General features: G+C 44.9%; 1 protein-coding gene across 1 annotated transcript; it reads right to left on the bottom strand.

The window, feature by feature from the left end:
• Positions 1 to 371: 371 nt before the first annotated feature.
• FSHB (follicle stimulating hormone subunit beta) lies at positions 372 to 11,451 on the bottom strand. Its single transcript, XM_077292727.1, has 3 exons — positions 11,415 to 11,451; positions 9,074 to 9,233; positions 372 to 2,457 (listed from the first exon to the last, which is right to left on the bottom strand). Exons 2-3 carry the CDS (start codon positions 9,230 to 9,232, stop codon positions 2,233 to 2,235), a joined length of 384 nt encoding a protein of 127 aa, XP_077148842.1. The 5' UTR covers position 9,233; positions 11,415 to 11,451; the 3' UTR covers positions 372 to 2,232.
• Between the last annotated feature and the right edge of the window lie 10,898 nt (positions 11,452 to 22,349).

Genomic DNA, 22,349 nt, shown 5'->3' with positions numbered 1-22,349 from the left:
AGAGAAATAAAGACTTTGAAGAAACGTCCAGTTGCAATACAAGAAGAGATTCCACATACTGCACTCCAAAAGTATCAAATGTAAGTATCTCTGCAAAGGAGCGACACAGCACAAAATAGAAAAGAGCAGCAGAATCAGCAGAGCTTAGATTTTTTACAACTCAATATTTTTGAGTGACAAGTCCAAGTTAAATGCCTTTATCTTCAAAACCAAATTTTTAAGTTGTCCAAATGCATGAAAAAATGAGTTATGAAGAAAATCTGCAATATTTTCATTGGATATTTCTGATTCTTTATTCATATCTATACATTTCCATGGAAACAGACAACCAAGCCTGTGTAGTCTGATCCCGCAGTCATACATTCCTCTATATCTCCTCCTCTTCTGAGTAATCCACATAATGTCTGTTACAATTGCTGCTTTTCCAACGCTTTCAGAAGATGCATTCTTTGCACTTCTATGAATGGTCTAACTAGTCAGGCAACATGTGTAATATTAAGCAAATCAGATGTTTTCAGTCATCTGCTATTCTGGCTCATCAGAATTACTTATGGCAGTTCACTTTTGGATGGGGATGTAGTGGGGTTATCCAGCCAACTTCATGTCCTCCATCTTCTTTTGCTATAGTTAGTAATATATTAATCACCTTTCATCTACCTCAGTTTGCTCTGATGGAGCGAAATAACAAAATATCTCCTTCGACTTCAGGTAAAAGATATTTATGAACTTAAAATTCTGAAGTACAGATTTAATCTACGTCTACATTAAGACAGCTCCTGGCAGGACATTTATGTTCATTAAGTAGAAGCATAAAAATAACACAAGCTAAAAACAGCAATTAATATCCTGCTCATATTGCCTTAGGTGCTGCAGAAAGTTGCTTTCCATATATTTATACATAAATTAATACATTTTCATGCTGCTTTCTCATCGATATAAAGTGCAATTCCACCTATAATATCTTATAAATATGTCTTTGAACTGTTCTCTCAGATATTCTGTCGCTTGAGAGTTTATGCCCTTGAAACCTGAGGCTGTTATTGGACTGATCATGGAGGAAATGTCAATAAATCCCATATATTGTGAGTTGTGAGGAGCAGGAAGACTTTGAGGGAATGGGGGCCTAACTCATCACTAGCAGTGAAATTCGTAAATCCATTAATATTATTTGTTAATTTTCCTCACCTATATAGTGCCATAGTTTTCCACAGCACTTTACAGACATTATCATCACTGTCCCCATTGGGACTCACAATCTAGGTTCCCTATCAGTATGTGTTTGGAGTGTAGGAGGACACCGGAGAACCCGGAGGAAACCGGTGCAAACCCAGGGAGAACATACAAACTCCTTGCAGATGTTGTCCTGGGTGGGATTTGAGCCCAGGTCCCCAGCGCTGCAAAGCAAAAGTGCTAACCAATGAGGGACCCTGCTGCCTTATGAGACATTGGAAAGGCCGGGTCATTGGCATATTATATATTACTTTAATATAGGGACAATACATTCATTTCAAAGTAACTGTAAATTATGGATCAAATAAAAGAAATTTCCAAAAGCAGATGGGCTGGTAAAAAACTGAAAAAGATGCCACAGAGAATGTTCGTAGTATGTTTCATGCCTATATTGAAAAATGGATACAACTGATAACTGAAATGTTAAAGATTGCTAACATTAGAAGATACTTCTGACATGTCATATTACAATGTGAGAAGTCTTTAATGGTGGTGGCTCCGGTCCTACAATCTCCACTGGTTGCTGAAATGAAGAAGCACCGAGCTGGGCACTGTGCCTCTTTGGCTGTCTTTAGCTTTTCACATGACCATATTACTGTACGTGGTCTACGTACAGACAACAATGCCCAACTGACCCCAAGTCTCCTGACAGCATGATGTGCAGATGTTTGAATTTGGCCAAAGTAATGTATGGATCATAGATGGTCTAAGGATCTGTGCAAAGATTACTGAATTGCTGAATTCAGGGAACACAGCTCTTAGCTGAGCCCTTCTGTCCTGATATCCCACTGATCTGCAGGCTTTTCAAGACTTTGGTCTAAACCAAACCCAATTTTTGACATTTTCGCCAACGTTTCACTTTAAACAACTAAACAGAAGAAGATTCTTCAGGGTCTCAAATTTACAGTTTTTTTCCTCAATTTTAGATGGAATTGCTCTTTAGAATGGACACAATATTTTGCACTTGCTCATTGCACATGATAAAGGTATCAGCTTCATCTGTCAGTCTTGTCTGATGGAACAGTAAGTAGGACCTAAACCTCTCACTGTACAGTCAGTAGTTTCCGAATCACATTGTCCACAATGGCAATCAACCGCCACCGGATAAGTGTATAAGGGATCTACGTTCTCGGGGCAGCCGGGGATTTTCACCGTTTCATAAGTAATGTCTGTGTATGTGCAGACTCCCTGTTTTTCTGACTTGTGGGAGTACCTTAAATTAGGATCCTACAATGAGAAAACATTACATATTATGTACATATTTAAACTGAATTAATATATAAGAAGTTTAAATAAATCTATTTTATTGGTTGCATTTTTGCAAATTAAAAGCAGGTTACCATTGACGTGTACACAAATTACAAGGTCCAACAGATACATTCGTACAGGGATCAAAACACTACTGAAGTCTCCACCAAAGTAGCAGTTCTCTGCATGCCATCACAAAGTAGGGTAATTAATACAATTCTGGCTGCATGAGACCACCACAAGGGGGAGCTAATGTACTGAAAACAATTTATCGAGAACCAGTCATGAAGACTGTACACCTGTCATAAGGACTTTACACCCGTCATAAGGACTTCACACCTGTCATGAGGATTGTGTAAGTTCTTTAACACTAATTAAATCCGTACTTTGATTCTAGAAATCCGTTTTTGTAGTTAATGAGAAATCTTGTGATGAAATCGTGTGCAAATGAGCTGCGAGGGTTGTGAGGGAGACATTGCACTTGCAGCTTTCCTGCTTTTTCTCCCTACTCCCCGCTTACCTCCAGTGTCTGACTGACCGGCACTCTTATCTCAGTGACCTGTCGCTAAGGCAGAGAAGGCAGGCATATGGCGGGGAGTAGGGAGAAAGGGCAGGAGAGCTGCAAGTCCCCTGTCTCCCTCACAACCCTCACAGCTCATTTGCATATGATTTCATCACAAGATTTCTCATTAACTACAAAACGGATTTCTACTATCAAAGTATGGATTTCATAAGTTTAACTCCTTGTACAATCCTCATGACAGATTTAATTTAAAGAGCCTGTGCATAAATATTTTTTGTGGATCAATCCTTTTAAAATTTGAATGCAGTGAGCGCCCCCTAGTGACTTAATCAACATTACAATACATTTTATTAATACTGTATAGGAGTATACAATCTTTTATATCTTTAAAGATAAATGTTTCCTTTAGCATGCAGAGTTTCCTTATGGCTGTCTATAGTCAGAGGCTGCAGCTAACAACTAGCTATAGGTAAATGATAACACTGATTATAGGCTCCACCTTATTGGAGGAGAGGTCAATGGGGTCTATTCCAATTATAAGGGTTAGAAAAATAGAGTCAGTTATCCCAGCACAGAAATATTACGCTGGCCATATCACAAAGGGTCAATGAGAAGCACAAAGGGTCGTTATATGCAATATGAAATCCATTCAGCTACATTTCTTTTCTTAAGTACCACGCCCCTTTAAGACAGCTTTAAAGGAAAACAGCAAGCACAGCAGTGATGGAGTTACATGTATTCTGGCGTGGTTTTCTCTTTCATTTTTAGCCTTGTATTCAATCCTCATGAGCTCAATTATATGTGTAAAAGCTTGTAAGGAACGCTCCCTAGTAACGGTAAGTGGTGGAAGACCAGCGGAGCGAACACATGCAATTTTTGAGGAAATAGAGTGAAGTAAAGGACTTTTACAATATTATCATTTTTTTAAAATGCTGCTGAAATTGTTCATAATTTCCTTTTTATTCCTGAAGAAACTGCAGAAAATAAATATTGTTCCACCTTATCATTTATGCTGTGTGGTTTGAAAATCATGTATACATGTAAGAGATCTAGCCTTGCTTCATAAATGTATGCTAAATCTCACTATATAATCCATGTAATGGTTTCTGTACCATACACACAACCTATGCTGCCATTATGGGGCCAGTGGAGCTAAGGGAGCACAACCCAGCTGGATTGGATGCTTTATTTTACAGGGGTGCATCATAGATTGCATCCAGGGCCGGCCTTTGCCCTGTGCGCCCTGTGCGGCCGCACAGGGCGCCAAGGCTCGTTAGCATACAAGGGGCGCATTTATTGAGCTCAGCAGATTAATGTCACATTACATCAAAATCAGGGGTGGGATTCAGCCGGTACGACCCGGTACGGGGCAGCCGTTTTCTAAAATTTCCATCTTCCAGCGTTCCGGTTACCACGCCCCCGGTCATCGGGCCCCCCCTGGCAGTGGCGTAGGAAGGGGGCGGCACAATGCGGGGGGCGGCACAATGCGGGGGGCGGGTCGCCGGCGGCGCAGAATTTACCTGGCTGTTCGCTTCTCGGCTTCAGAAAAATGGCCGCCGCGATCTCCATCTGCGCATGCGCGGCATCCCGCGGCCATTTTCCTGAAGCCCCGGGCAGCAGAGCACTCCACCTGCGCACGCGCGGCCTCAGGAAGATGGCCGCCCCCACCGATAAGCAGATAGAGCAGGATCGCGGTCAGGTAAGAAGAACTTGTTTTTTTTTTTTAATTATTATTGAGAGCGGCGATCGGGAGGGGGGGGGCAGGGCAGAAAGCTGGACACAGGGAGGCAGAACGCTGGACACTGGGGCAGAAAGCTGGACACTGGGGCAGAAAGCTGGACACTGGGGCAGAAAGCTGGACACTGGGGCAGAAAGCTGGAGACGGGGCAGAAAGCTGGACACAGGGGGGGCAGAGCGCTGGACACTGGGGCAGAACGCTGGACACTGGGGCAGAACGCTGGACACTGGGGCAGAACGCTGGACACTGGGGCAGAGCGCTGGACACTGGGGCAGAACGCTGGACACTGGGGCAGAACGCTGGACACTGGGGCAGAACGCTGGACACTGGGGCAGAACGCTGGACACGGGGGCAGAACGCTGGACACTGGGGCAGAAAGCTGGACACTGGGGCAGAAAGCTGGACACTGGGGCAGAAAGCTGGACACTGGGGCAGAAAGCTGGACACGGGGGCAGAACGCTGGACATTGGGGCAGAACGCTGGACACTGATGCAGAACGCTGGACACTGGGGCAGAAAGCTGGACACTGGGGCAGAAAGCTGGACACTGGGGCAGAAAGCTGGACACTGGGGCAGAAAGCTGGACACTGGGGCAGAAAGCTGGACACGGGGCAGAAAGCTGGACACAGGGGCAGAAAGCTGGACACTGGTGCAGAATGCTGGACACTGGTGCAGAATGCTGGACACTGGTGCAGAATGCTGGACACGGGCAGAATGCTTGACACAGGGGCAGAATGGAGACACGGGGCAGGATGACAGACATGGCGTCATGACTGGAGACACTGGAGGCAGGATTGGAGACAGATGGGGCAGGATGGATACGATGGAGACAGATGGGGCAGGATGGGAAGATCATATGGGGCAGGATAGATACTCATTAGGGCAGGATGGGAGAATATATGGCTGACGCCAGGAATGAGACACACGGGGGCCAGGATGGCGAATATTATTACCATAGGGGCTAATTAAGGGATATTATTACTGCAGTGATGTATTTATTTTATTTTTTGAGTATACTGTTTTAAATGGAGGGGCGGTCCTATTACTGTGTAGAGTGACACTATGTCGCCTTCTTCATGTGGTGTAATGTAGAAGTTGGGAAAATTAAGTAATGTGTTCTGCAAGTGGAACTCGAGATAACTGTGTTATTTCCTGCAGAGACGAGTCCTGGCTGGATGAAGTGATGGCGGTCTGTGCGGGATGAAAGATGAAGGACTTCACCTAGAGATGTCACTGGTGAGTCAGTGTGTTACCTATACACTGACACTATACACTGTATACTATATACTGAGGTCCTGTGTATGTCACCGGTGATCACTGTATTACCTATACACAGACGCTGCATACTAAGTACAGATCTCCTGTGTATAATGACACTTATGGTGATAGTATTGTGGGTTTTTTTATTATTGATCAGTATTGTAGTATTCAGTCACTATGTGGTGGTAATATGTGGTCTGGTCATGATGTTGTGGTATTCGTTCCTTGTATTTGATATTATTCGATCACTGTGGTGGTAATATGTCATCTGGTCATGGTGTGGCGGTGTTTGGCCTTGCAGGCCGCCGCTCTGCACTCTGATTGGCTGTCAGCCCATATGGCTTTGGACCAAGCGTCATTTTTTCCTTTTGGTCCGCTTTAAAGCACTTTATAATTCCCGTTATTGCAATATTAGTGTTTCTTCAAGTGTTTTGCAGGGAAACACAAGTTTTCTAAGTAAACGTGTTGTTGTGAATATTAAAGAGTTATTGTTTTCTTTCAAAGTTTGGAGGGGGGGGGGCGCCGTCCTGCAGTCTCGCACAGGGCGCCTTTTGGGCTAAGTCCGGCCCTGATTGCATCAGCTTATAATTGGTGGGCGTGTGACAACTGGGACCCCCATCGATTCAGAACATAGAATTATGAGTAAATATACAACATCCTTAGGACAGTAGACGCCATAGGATAAAGGGGTGAAGCTAGAAAAATGATTTAACAAAAAAATAATTTTTATTAGATCAACTAACATGATAAAATACATGAGCAAAATTGGTAAGAAGGGGTTAGAAAGAAAAGAGGGACTTAGGACTCAAAAAATAGTAACATTTGCTGTCTGGTAATTACCATAATCAGAATCTCAGATTCAAAATAATCAAAGAAATAATCAAAATTAACGCTCCACTTGCTAAGATGATAAGGAGATAGGTGTTATAATATTGTAAAAACCAGACAGCAAATGTTATTATTTTTTGAGTCCTAAGTCCCTCTTTTCTTTCTGAACCCTCCTTACCAATTTTACTTAGGAATTTTATCATATTAGTTGATCTAATAAAAATTATTTAAAAAAAAAATAATTTTAGCTTCACCCCTTTATCCTATGGTGTCTATTGTCCTAAGGATGTTGTGTATTTAATTTTGAGTTTGGGAGTGGGCACCAAATTTAATACACTTACCACTGTAATAGGACCAAGTTGTATACTAATATTATAGAATTATGATGTAGTACCTGGTACAGCCCGGGAGTTGGGTATTCTTTAATCTCAAGGTCGGTGGGAGTTCCAGAGGTTGTTACCTATCAAGCAGCATCTGAATTTTTGTAATTCAGCAAACAGACAACAGACAGCTTGGCTTGTGGCCATTTTGCTAAGCCATAGAGAGCTGGCAAATCGTTAAAAACCACCAACTCATCTCATCTCTCTGGCCACGTCCACATCTTCCTACTGCCACGGCATGCTTCATCTACTCACAGAGCTGGGACTTCCGACCATGACAAAGGAGTGGCAAATCTGAATACGCGCAAAGTCATCCCAAGCATAGACACGGCTTAAAGAGCACATTGCAAGGTCGTGGAACATGTCTTGAAGACCTCACCACAATGTGTATGGTGGCCCCAGGCCTACTTGTGGATAGATGTTCTGGGCTACTGAGAAGATGCAGCACGCAAAGGTGATAAAAACACATGGCAAAGATCAAAAGGGGGAAAGCAAACAACAGGAGTGGGGTGAAAAGTAGTTGTTGTTTTTTCTACATCTTAAGATTATTATGCCCTGTGGGCTCTCCAGACCTCAATTCAAGGAGAATAAATTCCTTGCAATTTGAATTCTCTTGTAAAATCTCTATAATTTGGCAAATTTGAATCTCATTAGTTCTGGTCATCTCTAGTAATTATCCATCTGTGTAGGAAGAGGTTGGGCGGGTTTCCTTTGTCATTGATCATAGGCTCTCTAATGATAGCAAATGAAGATGTGGGGAAAGAATCCAAGGGTCATGGAAAGGAAATGGAGCGACCAAGCAACGAGTTATTTTGTGACTACGTTTCCCCAAAGTTTTTGGCTTGTCCCCTCCTCCTGTTTGCTGCTGACGTTCCTCCTATCCCCATGTGGAATCGAGAGGAGCGCACATAGCAGTGACAATTAACCAAATTAACTCAAATATTTGCCTAGTGCCTTCCTCTAATAAGTATCCTTATTGGCAACTCAAGTGGATTTTTTTCTGCATATGTTTGGCATTGTACATAGCCAAGTGGCACCTACTGAGGGTCTGTCTGGATCACACTGCACATGTCTGCCCTAAGCACTAAGACCATAAAACCAAGGACCTCTACGTCTGCACAGGGAGAAAGATCTGCTTTACAAGGCGCAAGAGAGCTGCTGGAGGATGTAACCAGTCAGTCATCTACACAGACTGACACTGGGACACTTTTTTGGCGGGGGAGTAAGTTCTCTTCAATGCACTTATTGAACATATTAATTTTAGCAATACTGAACAACAACTTTGGATTGTATGAATTCTCCATTAAAGGCAATCTGTGAGCAGGAATTCACACCTCGTTTAGATGAACATGTAGCTCTTTCAAAGGCAAGTCCAGTAATACCTTTAAATGGCTAGTTAGTTCATTAGTCCATTACGGAGAAATCAGAGTTTGAATTGATTTGTAAATTAGGCTTTAGAGCTATTTGTGGATCTAAAACCTCTGTCACTCCAGCTCTATTCACCGCCCATCACTGCCTCCTCCTACTTGACTGATGGCTTCTAAGCAAATGAGACCTCAGTCAAGCAGGAGGAGGCGGCATCGAGCAGGGAATAGAGCTGAAGTGACATAGGCTTTAGATCTACCATAGCTTTTAGGCCTAATTTGCATATCAATTCAACCACTGATATCTCATTAATGGAGGAATGGACTGTCCATGTAAAGGTATTGTTGGATTTGTGTTTGAAAGAGCTACATGCTCATATAAATAGTTTGGGGATAACATCCTGCTGACAGATTCTCTTTTATCATGATTCCAGTGTGAACAGCACCTAATGCACCTACTTAGAAGGGTTTCTAATACAGTATTGTAGACACATCTTGCTCACCTTCGTGCTGCAATATCCCGAGCACCAGGTGGTATTTACAGAGATGCAGGCACTACATCCCTCCTTCTCCAGCACAATGGTAATGTTCGACATCTCACATGTAGTGCAAGGAACTATTTTCCAGCACAGAAGCAGCACGTATAGAAATAACTTCTCCATCCTGTGGAAAATAGGAGTAAAAGCTTTACCTCCCACAGAATAATTATAAAACAGAAAGCTACACCCACAGTATCATGGTGGCATATACACGGCAGACAACAATGGTCTGCATGCAGCATTAAAGGGGACCGGTCACCTGATTCATGCTGCCCAAACGGCATGAATCCGGCATTTCAGAAAGAACATAATTTAAAGACCTGGAGAACGTATACAAAGGACCATATGGAAAGAGGAGACTAGTCCAGCCCAGGCTGGCAGCTCCCCGCATTGTTCCAGGTGATTGGCAGGTCTCTTCCATGTGTATACACATTGAGACATGTGTCAATCACCTGAATCTGGATCTTCTAAACCATCTTTCCCTAAAATGCAATGGTGAAACACACGTGCTTGCAGTTGGGCAGCCAGGATCTCATTCACGCTGCAGATGGCTTGGGCAGCATGAATCGATCGACAAGTTCTTTTAAAAATTAAAATGTAAGTAAAACTAAGTTCTGTAGAATACAGATAGGGGTAATTGTAGTAAATTTCACTAGAATTCCAGAATTATTAATACAAGTGGCTTTATTATTCTATGTGTTTCAGAGTTTCACAGATGTATCCTGTGGTGTTTCCTGATGAAGGAGTCTTGATCTCTGAAACGCGTAGAATAATAAAGCCACATGTACTAATAATTCTGGAATTCTAGTGATTCAGCAGTGCAGAAATTTACCACAATTTTCCCAATCTGTATCTAATGGCTGGTCCTTCCTGGACTCGTGGATCTGCTGCAGCAAATGTTTTTAATGCTTCAACTCAGCTACATCTGGTGAGTGCAATCCTATGGATTAACCCTTTAACCTTCTCAGATAAGACACTATTTGCACTCTTTCCTTCAACAGTTTTCATAAGTTCTGTAGAAGAAACAACACCTTATTGCTTTCCTGCCTTTAAAACCAGATTCAGACGGTTGTTAAAATTGGGCCCGTGATGTCCACATTGGGAGTTAATAGTGAGAAGTTTACTACCTCCATCAATCACCCAGAGCAGAGAGGGACATTTCTTGCTCTGAGGACCATGAACTTTAATTGGCAGCATATAAAGTTTCATTTCCCTTGAGCTACAAAGGAATTGAACACTTGCTGCCAGATTAGCACTGATCACTGGAGGTCTCAGCAGTGGGACTTATATTGTTTTTGGTGGATCCTTCTAACAAGAAAGGGTTTGTCATATCTGAAGAGAGATGTTAAATGAAATATTCTCTTCTATTTTTCATTTTTGTAGGCAAGCCAGAAAGGTATAATCCATGACAGAGACAATAATGGGCTATTGTCTCTGGATTCTGCCAGCTGACACCAAAACAATGAGTGACACATGAAGATAAAGTGGGTCCGTGTCTCTTGGATGGTCAGACCCCTATGGATGTGCCTTCATCAAAGCAAATAACATCTTACAGCAGCTATAGATGTATCAAAATTAGTTATTTTACATTGCACTAGTTTTACATTGGTATAATTGATGACTTTCTATATCTTTGCCTATCTTTTAATTAGAAGTTAGAAAACGCTTAGGCTGCGTTCACACGCAGTGGTCACTCTGCAGCTTTTAACAGCCCTGTGCCGCTGGGACCAATGTTATTCAATAGGGCACTAAGGCTAAGTTCACATTGCGTTAAAGCTGCCCGTTCAACACATGTGTTAAACGGGCTGCGTTAACACAAGTGCCGAAATGTGATTGTGCTAGCAGATGCTCTATCTGCGCTAGCGGTGACAGACCAAGAAACGCTGCAGCCCACGTCCCAGAGTCCATCACTCAATGACGGCACATCGCTAGCGCACGCCCATTGTGGCCGTTCGCTAGCGATACGTCTGACATAGGGCTTAATGGCAGCGTTAACGGACTGCGTTACACCGTGTTATGCCGCGGTGTAGCGTAGTCCGTCTAACGGATGCCAGTAACGTAATGTGAACCCAGCCTAATTCACTGAACCTATGTGTGAAAGAAATTGGAGGATGCACTATCAGATGCCGTACAGAGCCTCAGTATGTCATCTGATTTTTACATTGCAATTTTGTAACATAAGGAACTGTAAATGGTCCTGTAAATCATTAATATCTGCTGCACACGAATAAGAAGTGAGAAAGAAATCACCCCACTTTTCTAGGTGAAACTCTCAACGATTTTTTAGACATTTGTGGGAACTTACCCCAATGGCCACACCACTTTTCTGATGAAATAGATGTTTCCCTGAAAGATTAATCAGGTAAATATTGAAATGACTGCAGGGCTGACGTGGTTATAAACCTGTGTGTGAACACAGCCTAAACATAAAGCTCAGTTATTACATACTGAAAAGCTATGTAACTCTTGTTTTCATGCCTTGCTGATTCTCTGCTTGCAGGTAATGAATGCAAACCTTCTTTCATTTTTCCTTAAGTGAAGAAATGACAAAACCCATACAGACCTAATGATTCTCAGAGCTGAGAGGGAAAAGGCTCATTCAGTCACCCCTCCCAGGTATCTCACGTCATCCCTCCCGATTTACAGACCCTCAGATGATCCTAGCCACATCCAAGAGCGCTATAGTCATCTTTTCCAGGGAACTATTGATTAAATTAACCTACAAGTAAAAATTGTCCTTATTTTTGGTGGTTAAAAGAAAGGTTTAGTCTTATGTAAACCCCATTGTCAAATATCCCTTTAGAGAATTCTCAGTTAATAGGGGAAGGTCACCATCAATGAGCTAGCTATCTCTGGAGGACCCAGCACATCTGTGCATTGCACCAATAACCCATCACGTTCAATGGGCAGCTTGTAATGCTTCATCTCTCCTGTGGAAGTGCTGCAGGGGAATTTATCTCTTGTTATAAGATTCCCTGGTATCATACTGCTGATCACTAGGGATCCCAGCAGGGAAGCACTCCAGGAGCAGCTTATTTTCGCGAAACAACAATGCAAATTGTTAGCTCAGTTTGAAGCCTAGTTGTTCTATTTTTCCCTTTTGTTACATTTTCTGGAAATACCCCTTGAATTGCATATATTATTACACCTAGAAACTTTCTTGAATAGGACAAACTCTTTAGCATTGAATTATTGTCTTATAGACAGATCAATAGAGGATAAACAGACTCATTACCTGACACTCATAAAAGATAAATGTGTCCCCCTCTAGTGATTGATTCTTGGCTGACATTATGTCCTACAGAAAGTAAAATCCTAATTGCTCCATTACCTTCACTCCTGTGCGCTCCAGTACAACTTCAGGATACTGGAAACACTCACATCAATCTCTTTTATAGGCAACCCTCACCTTGAGGATTTACCAGGAATTAAAACATGTCTAGTTTTGGCTGTACAGAGGATTTAAAACTGGCTAGACACTTAAACCTTGAGAACAAGACTGACATTTGCAGCCCACGCAAATGCATATGGGAGAATGTAGCCATAGCCCTGTGCTGAGATTAGTTGTTCAATTTTATTTTTAGGACTTTTTAACTCTGCATTATACTGTATTGTCTACAGTTGTTGTTTTGTCAGACTATGTGCAGTTGGTAACTTTTTACTCACACTGATTCTACATTCAAGAAGCCATTTTTCTAAAGAACTGACCCTCATTATATTACTTATTTTTAAAGGAAACCTCTCATCTGCAAAATAAGATATTTACCAGCAGACATAGTGATAATCAGCAGGAGAAAGCATTATAATCATGTTATACTGGTTTATTGGGAGCGCAGCTACAGAGGGAAAAAGAAATTATATTCTCCCTGCATCCGCTCTCTTCCAGTCATTGGTGTAGTACAAGTGCGGTGATCAGTCAGCGCTCAGTGTACAGTGACCATTAGTGCATGTCAGAATCTGCAGTGTCTGTGTGCAAAGCAGTGAAGATGCAGGGGAGTGATAACAGTGTGGTCACTGTGTAGTGAGTGATGACTGTTCACTGTCCCTGCACAGTCTCGATGACTGGAAGCAAACTTTATTTTCTTCCTTCAGCTGCACTTTAGGTACACCAGCCTAACATGATTTTACTGCTATGTACCGGTAATAGCATTTTTGTAGGTGATAGTGCGGCGCCCCAGGGTCCTGGTCGTCGCAGTGGTATTGCTTTCCTTTTGGGGAGAGTGATATTAAGTTTGGAGGTAATGAAGGAGGACTCTTTGTCAGGTAACACAATGCATGCAACATGTTCACACTCCAGACCAGAAGGGGGAGCTCTAAGCTTATTTAAGGTGAACTCCCCTATAAGAACATCCTGATCTGGAGGGAAAGGGTTCAGTTCCTGTCAGAGAGACAGAGGGAAAGGAAGGAGAGGAGCCCTGTGGCCTAAAGTGCTGCAGCTCCTAGGAAACAGACTGATAGAAAGCTGAACAGATTGCAGAGAGCGTGAAGGAAGTCAGAGCAAAGGAGAGGATACCAGAAGGGGACCAGCCCTGCACAGGCTGCCTCCTTCTGAGGCGCAGAATCCCGGTAGCCGGCCCACCGAGGGAGTAAGGACCCTTATGCTTTACTTCAGAGACCGGCAGGACAGCTAATTGCAGGTTACCTGTCAGCACTTACACCCAGGAGGCACGGTGGCACCCCTCAGAGGCCAGGGCGTGCTAGAGTCCCTACAAACAGCCTCAAACCACCAGTCATACGGGTATTGTTCTATCTGACTACGGGGGACAGAGAGAGAGAGACATTACATCTGTGAGGACCTTATGTGAAGCCTTAGGCAGTAAGGGACTACACTACTGCAGTGCAAGGGAAGGCGACTGATTTCCACCTGGACAAAGGGGACTCTGGACTTGCCTCGAAACCAGCTGGACTCTGCCTGCCCTGTGATCTGGTGCTCTGGACTGTGGATGCTGAAGTCTTCAGTAAAGGTAAAGAGACTGCAACCTTGTGTCCTCGTTCTTCACTGCGCCATTCACCATTCACCATCTACACACCGGGAAGCCCTGGGGATACACTTCACCTGTGGGAAGGTATACCATCTAGCTGCCATAACATCACCCCAGCAGACCCCTTAAAGCAGCGTCGGTCACCCTGACCGAATACCACAGGTGGCGTCACGAACATTCCCCTTAAAAACCTTTCCCTTTAATACGGACATCCCAGGGCCACGGACCGGGTCAGCCACCGTGACATCCCCCTATGAACCACAGGACCCGGTACCGAGTACCCCACGGCCCCATGGGGGCGCTCCAAACTTTGACGTCAAGAACAGGATCTACTAAAGCCTGAAAATCAGGTCATGTGCACCTAAGAACTGTGCTTAACCGTGATTTGTGCTATAAGACTGTGCATTGCGCATTGCAACCAAAATCCACCATTGCCGTGCCGCGTGGAGCGCGAGGGGGAGGAGACGTACCTTCGTGGGCGGAGCTAGCCAAAAAGAGCACGAAGCAGGAAGAATGGGTGCCGCGCTGCTGCCTGGAACGCCGGAAGTGAAGACATCGTACAGTGGAGCCAAAAGAAGAGACGCTGCAAAGAGCCGAGCAGAGCACCGTAGGAACCACTGCTGATTCTGGAGAGGAGCCCCGACTTCCATCAGGTTAGCAAGGGGGAAGAACCATGTCTAACCCGGGAGGGGAGTTGGTGGTGGTCGCAGCCGCAGACCAAATAGCACCCCCAGGCCTCACGGCGGACGTCCCGCAGAGCCCATCGCTTCCATCAGCCAGCCGGGCACTGCCCCAGCTACAGCGGCTATCATGCCCCTCTCCATGCCGTACATACCTGGAGCAGCCTGGCTCCCGAAATATTCTGGAGAATCGCATATGTTAGCTGACTTTAAAGAAAGACTCTGCAGCCTGCTTGAAGTTTATCACCTGACAGAGCATCAGAAAGTTCACATTGTAACCAAGTGTTTGGAGCGGCCCTGAGAGAGGTGAAATCCTGGCCAGCTGTGGATAAAGGGACTGTGCAGTGGATCTTTGCTAAGCTTAAAACCACCTTTGACACCCGCACCGCTACAGAAATCAAATTTAAGTTTTATGGGTGCAAGCAGAGACCACAGGATAGCCTACGGGACTATGCCCTTAATCTCCAGGAAGCACTGCGGGCAATCAAGCAGGTTGATCCTAACAACGTGCAAGATGAAGACAAACTCTTAAAAGAGCGGTTCATTGAGGGACTCCTGTGTAATAACCAAAGGGTCCAAATGCACCTCCTGGCCATGCAAAATCCGGACCTAGCCTTTGCGCAATTCAAAGACAAGGCCATCTAGGTGCTGCAGGAAAGGCAGCCCAGCTGTGCAGTACTCCCTAGGCAACAAGCCCTCACATACCACCAGGAGGTGGCGCCAGATCCTCAAGTCCCTGCTGAGGCCGATGCCCAGATCCTTGAAGATGATTCTCCTGCAGGACTACACATCCAGCTGCAGGAGCTGACCAAGAACTTTGTTGCGATAGCCCGGACCATGCAGTCCCTACAGGAGGCCCCCAAGGAGAAGATCAAGCTGGCTTCCAGACCGGAGGATGTTCCCTGGCGACGACAGAAAAGGATCCCGCCGACCAGAGGAAGAGACGACGATCACTATCATCAGGACGACCCATCTGCCGCAGCTGCAACCAGGCAGGCCACATTGCAAGGTACTGTCATTTAAACGAGTGACCCCTGGGGCAGAGGGCCAATCCCCAGGAATAGGACAACTAGGCCCACAAAACTGGAGAGCCAAGTACGTTGGAAGAAGACCTGTTCTCCCCATTGTGATCGACGGTATCCCCATGAACGCTCTGTTGGACACCGGTTCTCAGGTGACAACTATGCCTTACATCCTTTATAAACATTATTGGGCTGACACAGACATTACTCGTGGCCCTGATGATGATTTCACCATAGTAGCCAGTAACGGTCAGCCATTACCACAAGTGGGATACAAAGAGGTCACCATTAAAGTGGGACACGTAGAGTTGAAATCCCAAGGGATCGTGGTTGTTGATATTGATCGCCGTGAATATAACCCTATGATGACCATTGGTACTAATGTCATATAAAATTGTCTTGCAAAGGTTATTGTCTTATTACAACAGGTGGCCAAAACTGCTGGTTCCAGTGAACAACGTGTACTGCAGAAAGAAAACAAAGCTCTGGTACAGAGACAGCAGGTAGAACTATGCGGTGGAGAAATTGGCCGTGCCACAGTGAGTTATTCAATCCCCATTGCAATACCCCCCAGGAGCGAAATGTTAATATGGTGTCGGGCAGCAATAGACCTCAGAGGTAAAGACTACCAGGCCTTGGTAGGACCTGTGTATTCCAATAGTAGGCCCACAATCCTGACAGCCAGAGGGGTGGTTGAAGTCCACAAGGGGAGGGTGCCAGTACGTGTCCTTAACTGTGGAGAGAAAAGGGATTCAACATCATATCCCCACGGGAGATCATCCGGCCATTAAAGAGAGATACCGTCCTGAACCTCCAGCTCATTATCAGTGTGCCAAAGACATGTTGCGAGAGATGAAGGAGGCTGGGGTAATTAGAGACAGTTGTAGCCCCTGGGCAGCTCCATTAGTCCTCGTCAGAAAGAAAGACGGTACGATGAGGATGTGTGTAGATTATAGGCAGATAAACCGCATTACACACAAGGATGCATACCCTTTGCCTAGAATAGAAGAGTCATTAGCTGCTTTAAAATCTGCTAACTACTTCTGCACCTTGGATCTCACCAGTGGATACTGGCAGGTTCCCATAGCAGAGGCGGATAAAGAAAAGACGGCCTTCACCACACCGATGGGTCTCTGTGAATTCAACTACATGCTGTTGACTGTGCAATGCCCCAGGAACGTTTCAGAGGATGATGGAGTGCTGTCTTGGACACAAGAATTTTGAAACCGTTTTGCTGTATCTGGACGATGTCATCGTCTTCTCCAAGACTTATGAGGACCATCTGGAACACCTGGCCGAGGTGCTAGAAGCTCTGTCTAGCTTTGGTCTGAAGGTATAGCCATCTAAATGCCATCTGTTAAAGCCCAAAGTGCAGTACCTGGGCCATGTGGTGAGCACCAAAGAAGTGGCTCCAGTCCCTGACAAGGTCACTGTGATTAGAGACTGGCCGAAGCCCAGCAACCTCCATGAAGTTCGGCAGTTCCTGGGGTTGGTAGGCTACTACTGAAGATTTATCAAAGACTTCACCAAGAAAGCCACGCCACTATAGGATCTGTTAGTGGTCCAATCCAAGAAAACTGAGGGTAAGATTACCCCATTTGACTGGGACGATGGACTGGAGAGATCCTTCACTGGTCTGAAGCTGGCTCTGACGGGGGATGAGGTATTGGCTTATCCTGAATATGACCAACCGTTTGTGCTGTACATGGACGCCAGTAACATGGGACTAGGAGCCATGCTGTCCCAGTTCCTGAAAGGCAAAGAGAGGGTAATTGCCTACGCCAGCAGGAAACTTCGTCCCACTGAAAGGACCCCTGAAAACTACAGTTCCTTTAAACTGGAGTTCCTCGCAATCATCTAGGCAGTGATGGAGAGATTCAAGCACTACCTGGCCTCGGCAAGATTTACCGTCTTCATGGATAACAATCCCCTGACACACTTGGACACAGCAAAACTTGGTGCCCTGGAGCAACGGTGGATGGCCCGGTTGTCCAATTATGATTTCACCATCAAGTACCGCGCAGGGCACAAGAATATGAATGCCGATGTATTGTCCAGAATGCCCAACTTGCCAGAGATGGGAAAAGATTCAGAAACACTAGAAGAAATAGAATTGCCAGCTTTCCATCGCCCCAAGGCAACTCAGTATTCTCATCATGTGAGGAACCAGCACAGAAACAAGCCAGAAGCCACACTGAATCCCCTGCCCCACCATAGATGGGCAGAGACCTAGGACAGTGACCCAGCGGTCCGTCAGGTGAAAGAACTCCTGACCCAGGCAGGTTCACACCCTGGCCCAGATGATCCACAAGAGACGCAACAACTGTGCAAGGAGAAATGCAAGTTATTTATCTACAATGGTAAACTGTGCCAGAGAAACATTGACCCATGCACTCATGAGTTAGTTTGGCAGATAGTGGTCCCAAGACAAGACGCTCCAATGGTTCTGGAAGCGTACCACGATGGAGCAGGACACTTCGGATGGAAGAAGTTGGAGAGTCTACTTTGTGGAAGGTTCTACTGGATTGGCATGAGAAAAGCCATCGAAAAGTGGTGCAGAGAGTGTGGCCCATGTAGCCTGCGCAGAAAGGACCGTGACAGTCAGAGGGCTCCCCTACAACCCATTGTCACCAAACAGCCACTTGAACTGGTGGCCTTAGACCATGTGAAGCTAACACCAAGCCGGTCAGGCTATGTCTATGCTCTAACCATCGTGGACCATTACTCCAGATTTCTGGTAGTTGTTCATGTCAAGGATCTGACAGCAAGAACAGCAGCCAAGGCCTTTCAATGGTATTTCTGTAGACCACACCGATATCCTGAGAAGGTCCTTGCTGATCAAGGTCCAGCCTTTGAAGCGAAAGTGTTTCAAGAATTTTGCAACCTGTATGGATGCAAAAAGATCAGAACAACTCCGTATCACCCACAGACCAATGGAATGTGCGAAAAGATGAACCAGGTAGTGATTGACCTACTGAAAACCTTACCTATACAGGAAAGGAACTTATAGCCAGAAAAGTTGCCAGACTTGGTAGATTTGTACAGCCACATTCCAGTGAATTCCACCAACTGTACACCAGCATACCTGATGAGAGGAAGATCCAGTAAACTGCCTGATGATCAAGACATGGGAGTCCTAACCCCAGAAAATACCTCACCAGATGCGGATTGGGATACAGAAAGACAGCGATAGTACTGCCAAGTACAAGAATGCGTTGAAAGAGGTCTATCTCAGGCCAGACAAAAACAAGAGAGAGACTTTAACCAACATGCCCCTGCAGTTTTCTTGTCACCAGGTAAACAAGTGCTCAAACGTAAAAGGAAATTGCACAAACTTGACGACCAGTGGGAAGCAGAAGCATATGCAGTACCATCTTACCGTCCAACTTTGACAATACTAAAGTCTGTCTTATCAGCAAAGATGGAGGAGAAACTTCGATGGCAGTATCCAGAGACCATCTCAAGAAATGCCCTGATAAATTGAGGAACAGAGAAACCGATCCAGGAACATCACCTATGGAAGAGAAGATGATACACACTGTTCTTGGAGATTTTCCCCAGTCCTTGACTCAAGTACATCAGGCCATCGTGATACCTGTCTTGACTTTTCCCCAGCTGGAAATACCAGAACACCAACAGGTTCAAGCAGCCCAGCAGTATCACCCCAGCAGTGGAACCAGAAAATCCACGGTCTGCTATTGGTGAATCTGCCATGCCTACAGTAAGTAGAAGTAGTCCCAGAAGGTCCAGTATACCAGTGCAACGTAGACTCACCGGAAGTGTAGCCATAAGACAGTGCCCTACACCAGTGGTAGCAAGAACAGTGAATCCTGTCAGGTCACTAGTAATCCCTGTACTGTGTAGGTCTACACGAAGCACCAAGAGTCAAATCCCAACTTGTTACAAGAACTAGAAATGTCAATAGTTACTGTTATCTGTTTAAATTGCTTGCTTATCTTTGTTACAGGTTTAAAAAAAAATGGACATTGCGGTAATGGACAATGCTTACCCACAAACCTTCTTTGTAAATAGTTTGGCACCTCCAAAGTGCACTCTGGTTCTGCACACTTTGCCGGTGTGGGTAGCATCTTTCTTTTCTTCATCTGACCAAAGACAGTAACAGATGTACCTTTTTATAAATATGTTTTGCAATGTTCAAGTGTCCTCACCTCCCATAAAGGGAAGCCAAAGTTTATATTTGTTCAAATGTTTTTCAAAATGTTTGCATTATTTAACCTGTAACTGTTGTTTTATTTTTCCAGTCCGGGAGTACGGAATTTAATGGGGGGGGGGAGGGTGAGTGTGGCGCCCCAGGGTCCTGGTCGTTGCAGTGGTTTTGCCTTCCTTTCGGGGAGAGTGATATTAAGTTTGGAGGCAATGAAGGAAAACTCTTTGTCAGGTAACACAATGCATGCAACATGTTCACACTCTGGACTAGAAGGGGGAGCTCTAAGCCTGTTTAAGGTGAACTCCCCTATAAGAACATCCTGATCTAGAGGGAAAGGGTTCAGTTCCTGTCAGAGAGACAGAGGGAAAAGAAGGAGAGGAGCCCTGTGGCCTAAAGTGCTGCAGCTCCTAGGAAACAGACGGATAGAAAGCCGAACAGATTACGGAGAGCGTGAAGGAAGTCAGAGCAAAGGAGAGGATACCAGAAGGGGACCAGCCCTGCACAGGCTGCCTCCTTCTGAGGCGCAGAATCTCGGTAGCTGGCACACCGAGGGAGTAAGGACCTTTATACTTTACTTCAGAGACCGGCAGGACAGCTAATTGCAGGTTACCTGTCCGCACCTACACCCAGGAGGCACGGTGGCACCCCTCAGAGGCCGGGGCGTGCTAGAGTCTCTACAAACAGCCTCAAGCCACCAGTCATATGGGTATTGTCCTATCTGACTACGGGGGACAGAGAGAGAGAGAGACATTACATCTGTGAGGACCTTATGTGAAGCCATAGACAGGGACTACACCTCTTCAGCGCAAGGGAAGGCGACTGATTTCCACCTGGACAAAGGGGACTCTGGACTTGCCTCCAAACCGGCCGGACTCTGCCTGCCCTGTGATCTGGTGCTCTGGACTGTGGATGCTGAAGTCTTCAATAAAGGTAAAGAGACTGCAACCTTGTGTCCTCGTTCTTCACTGCGCCATTCACCATTCACCATCTACACACTGGGAAGCCCTGGGGATACACTTCACCCGTGGGAAGGTATACCATCTAGCTGCCATAACATCACCCCAGCGGACCCCTTAAAGCAGCGTCAGTCACCCTGACCGAATACCACAGGTGGCGTCAGAGTTTAGCAGAGGTAGACTTAGCAAGGCACAAATAGATTATCTTCTCTTTGGAGAGGTGAGGAATATGGTTGTTTATTTTTTTAACCAGATATTATCGGATTGCATTTGTCCGATTTCATCTCAAGTGTGAGAGAGCCCTAACTGATTCTGACTTTCTACCCGTATTATAATAATATTAATAATAGTAATAATAATAATAATTTTATTTCTATAACACCAACATATTCCGCAGCACTTTACATTTTAGAGGGGACTTTTACAGACAATAAAATACCTTACAGAATAAACATAATAACATAAAACAACAGATACCAAGAGGAATGAGGGCCCTGCTCACAAGCTTACAATCTATGAGGAAAAGGGAAGACATGAAAGGAGGATGGTAACAATTGCTTTCATTGTTCTGACCAGCCATATTTTAATAAATCAGGTGTTCATGTAAAGCTGCACGAACCGGTTACCAACCAGAATATGTAAAAGTATAGACACAGAGGGCTACTAAATGCATAACAACAGATGATTCAAGGGTCCTGGTTATGAACAAAATGTTGAATGGGCAACACAGGAATAGGTAGATAAATGTGTTGAGGTGGTAGGCCAGTCTGAAGAAATGCTTTTTTAGGGCATGCTTAAAACTGTGGGTATTGGGAATTAATGAAATTATCCTGGGTAGTGCATTCCAGATCATTGGCGCAGCACGCGAGAAGTTTTGGAGACGGGAGTGGGTGGTTCTGATTATTGAGGATGTTAACCTTAGGTCATTAACGAGGGCATGGGTAGGGTGGCAGACTGAGACAAGGGAGGAGATGTAGGGTGGTGCTGAACCATGGAGCGCTTTGTTGGTGAGAGTGAATATTGAATCTTGGAGTGGATGGGTAACCAGTGCCATGACTGGCACAAGGCGGAGGCATCGGTGTAATGATTGGTGAGGAATATGATCCTGGCTGCAGCATTAAAGACAGATTGGAGAGGGGAGAGTTTGGTAAGAGGAAGACCGATTAGTAGAGAGATACAATAGTCCACACGAGAATGAGTAAGAGCAACAGTAACAGTTTTTTTCAGATTCAAAAGTAAGAAAAGGTCGAATTCTAGAAATATTTTTGAGGTGTAGATAACAAGAGCGAGTCAGTGATCAGATGTGGGGGGTGTATGAAAGTTCGGAATCAAGTATGACCCCAAGACAGCAGGCATGTTGCTGGGAAGTAATGGTAGAACCACACACGGAAATGACAATGTCTTGGCATAGGTAGATTAGTGGAGGGAAAAA

The sequence above is a fragment of the Ranitomeya variabilis genome, chromosome 2 (genome assembly GCF_051348905.1).
Source record: "Ranitomeya variabilis isolate aRanVar5 chromosome 2, aRanVar5.hap1, whole genome shotgun sequence".
Taxonomy (NCBI): Eukaryota; Metazoa; Chordata; class Amphibia; order Anura; family Dendrobatidae; genus Ranitomeya; species Ranitomeya variabilis.
This window is presented reverse-complemented; position numbering and strand designations above follow the sequence as displayed.

What these genes read in the sequence shown, in the direction of transcription:
- FSHB (XM_077292727.1), bottom strand. Translation starts at nt 9,232, where the DNA reads ATGGAGAAGTTATTTCTATACGTGCTGCTTCTGTGCTGGAAAATAGTT. An exon ending in CGGGATATTGCAGCACGAAG is followed by an intron (nt 2,458 to 9,073) that starts GTGAGCAAGATG and finishes TTCTCATTGTAG; the next exon opens with GATCCTAATTTAAGGTACTC.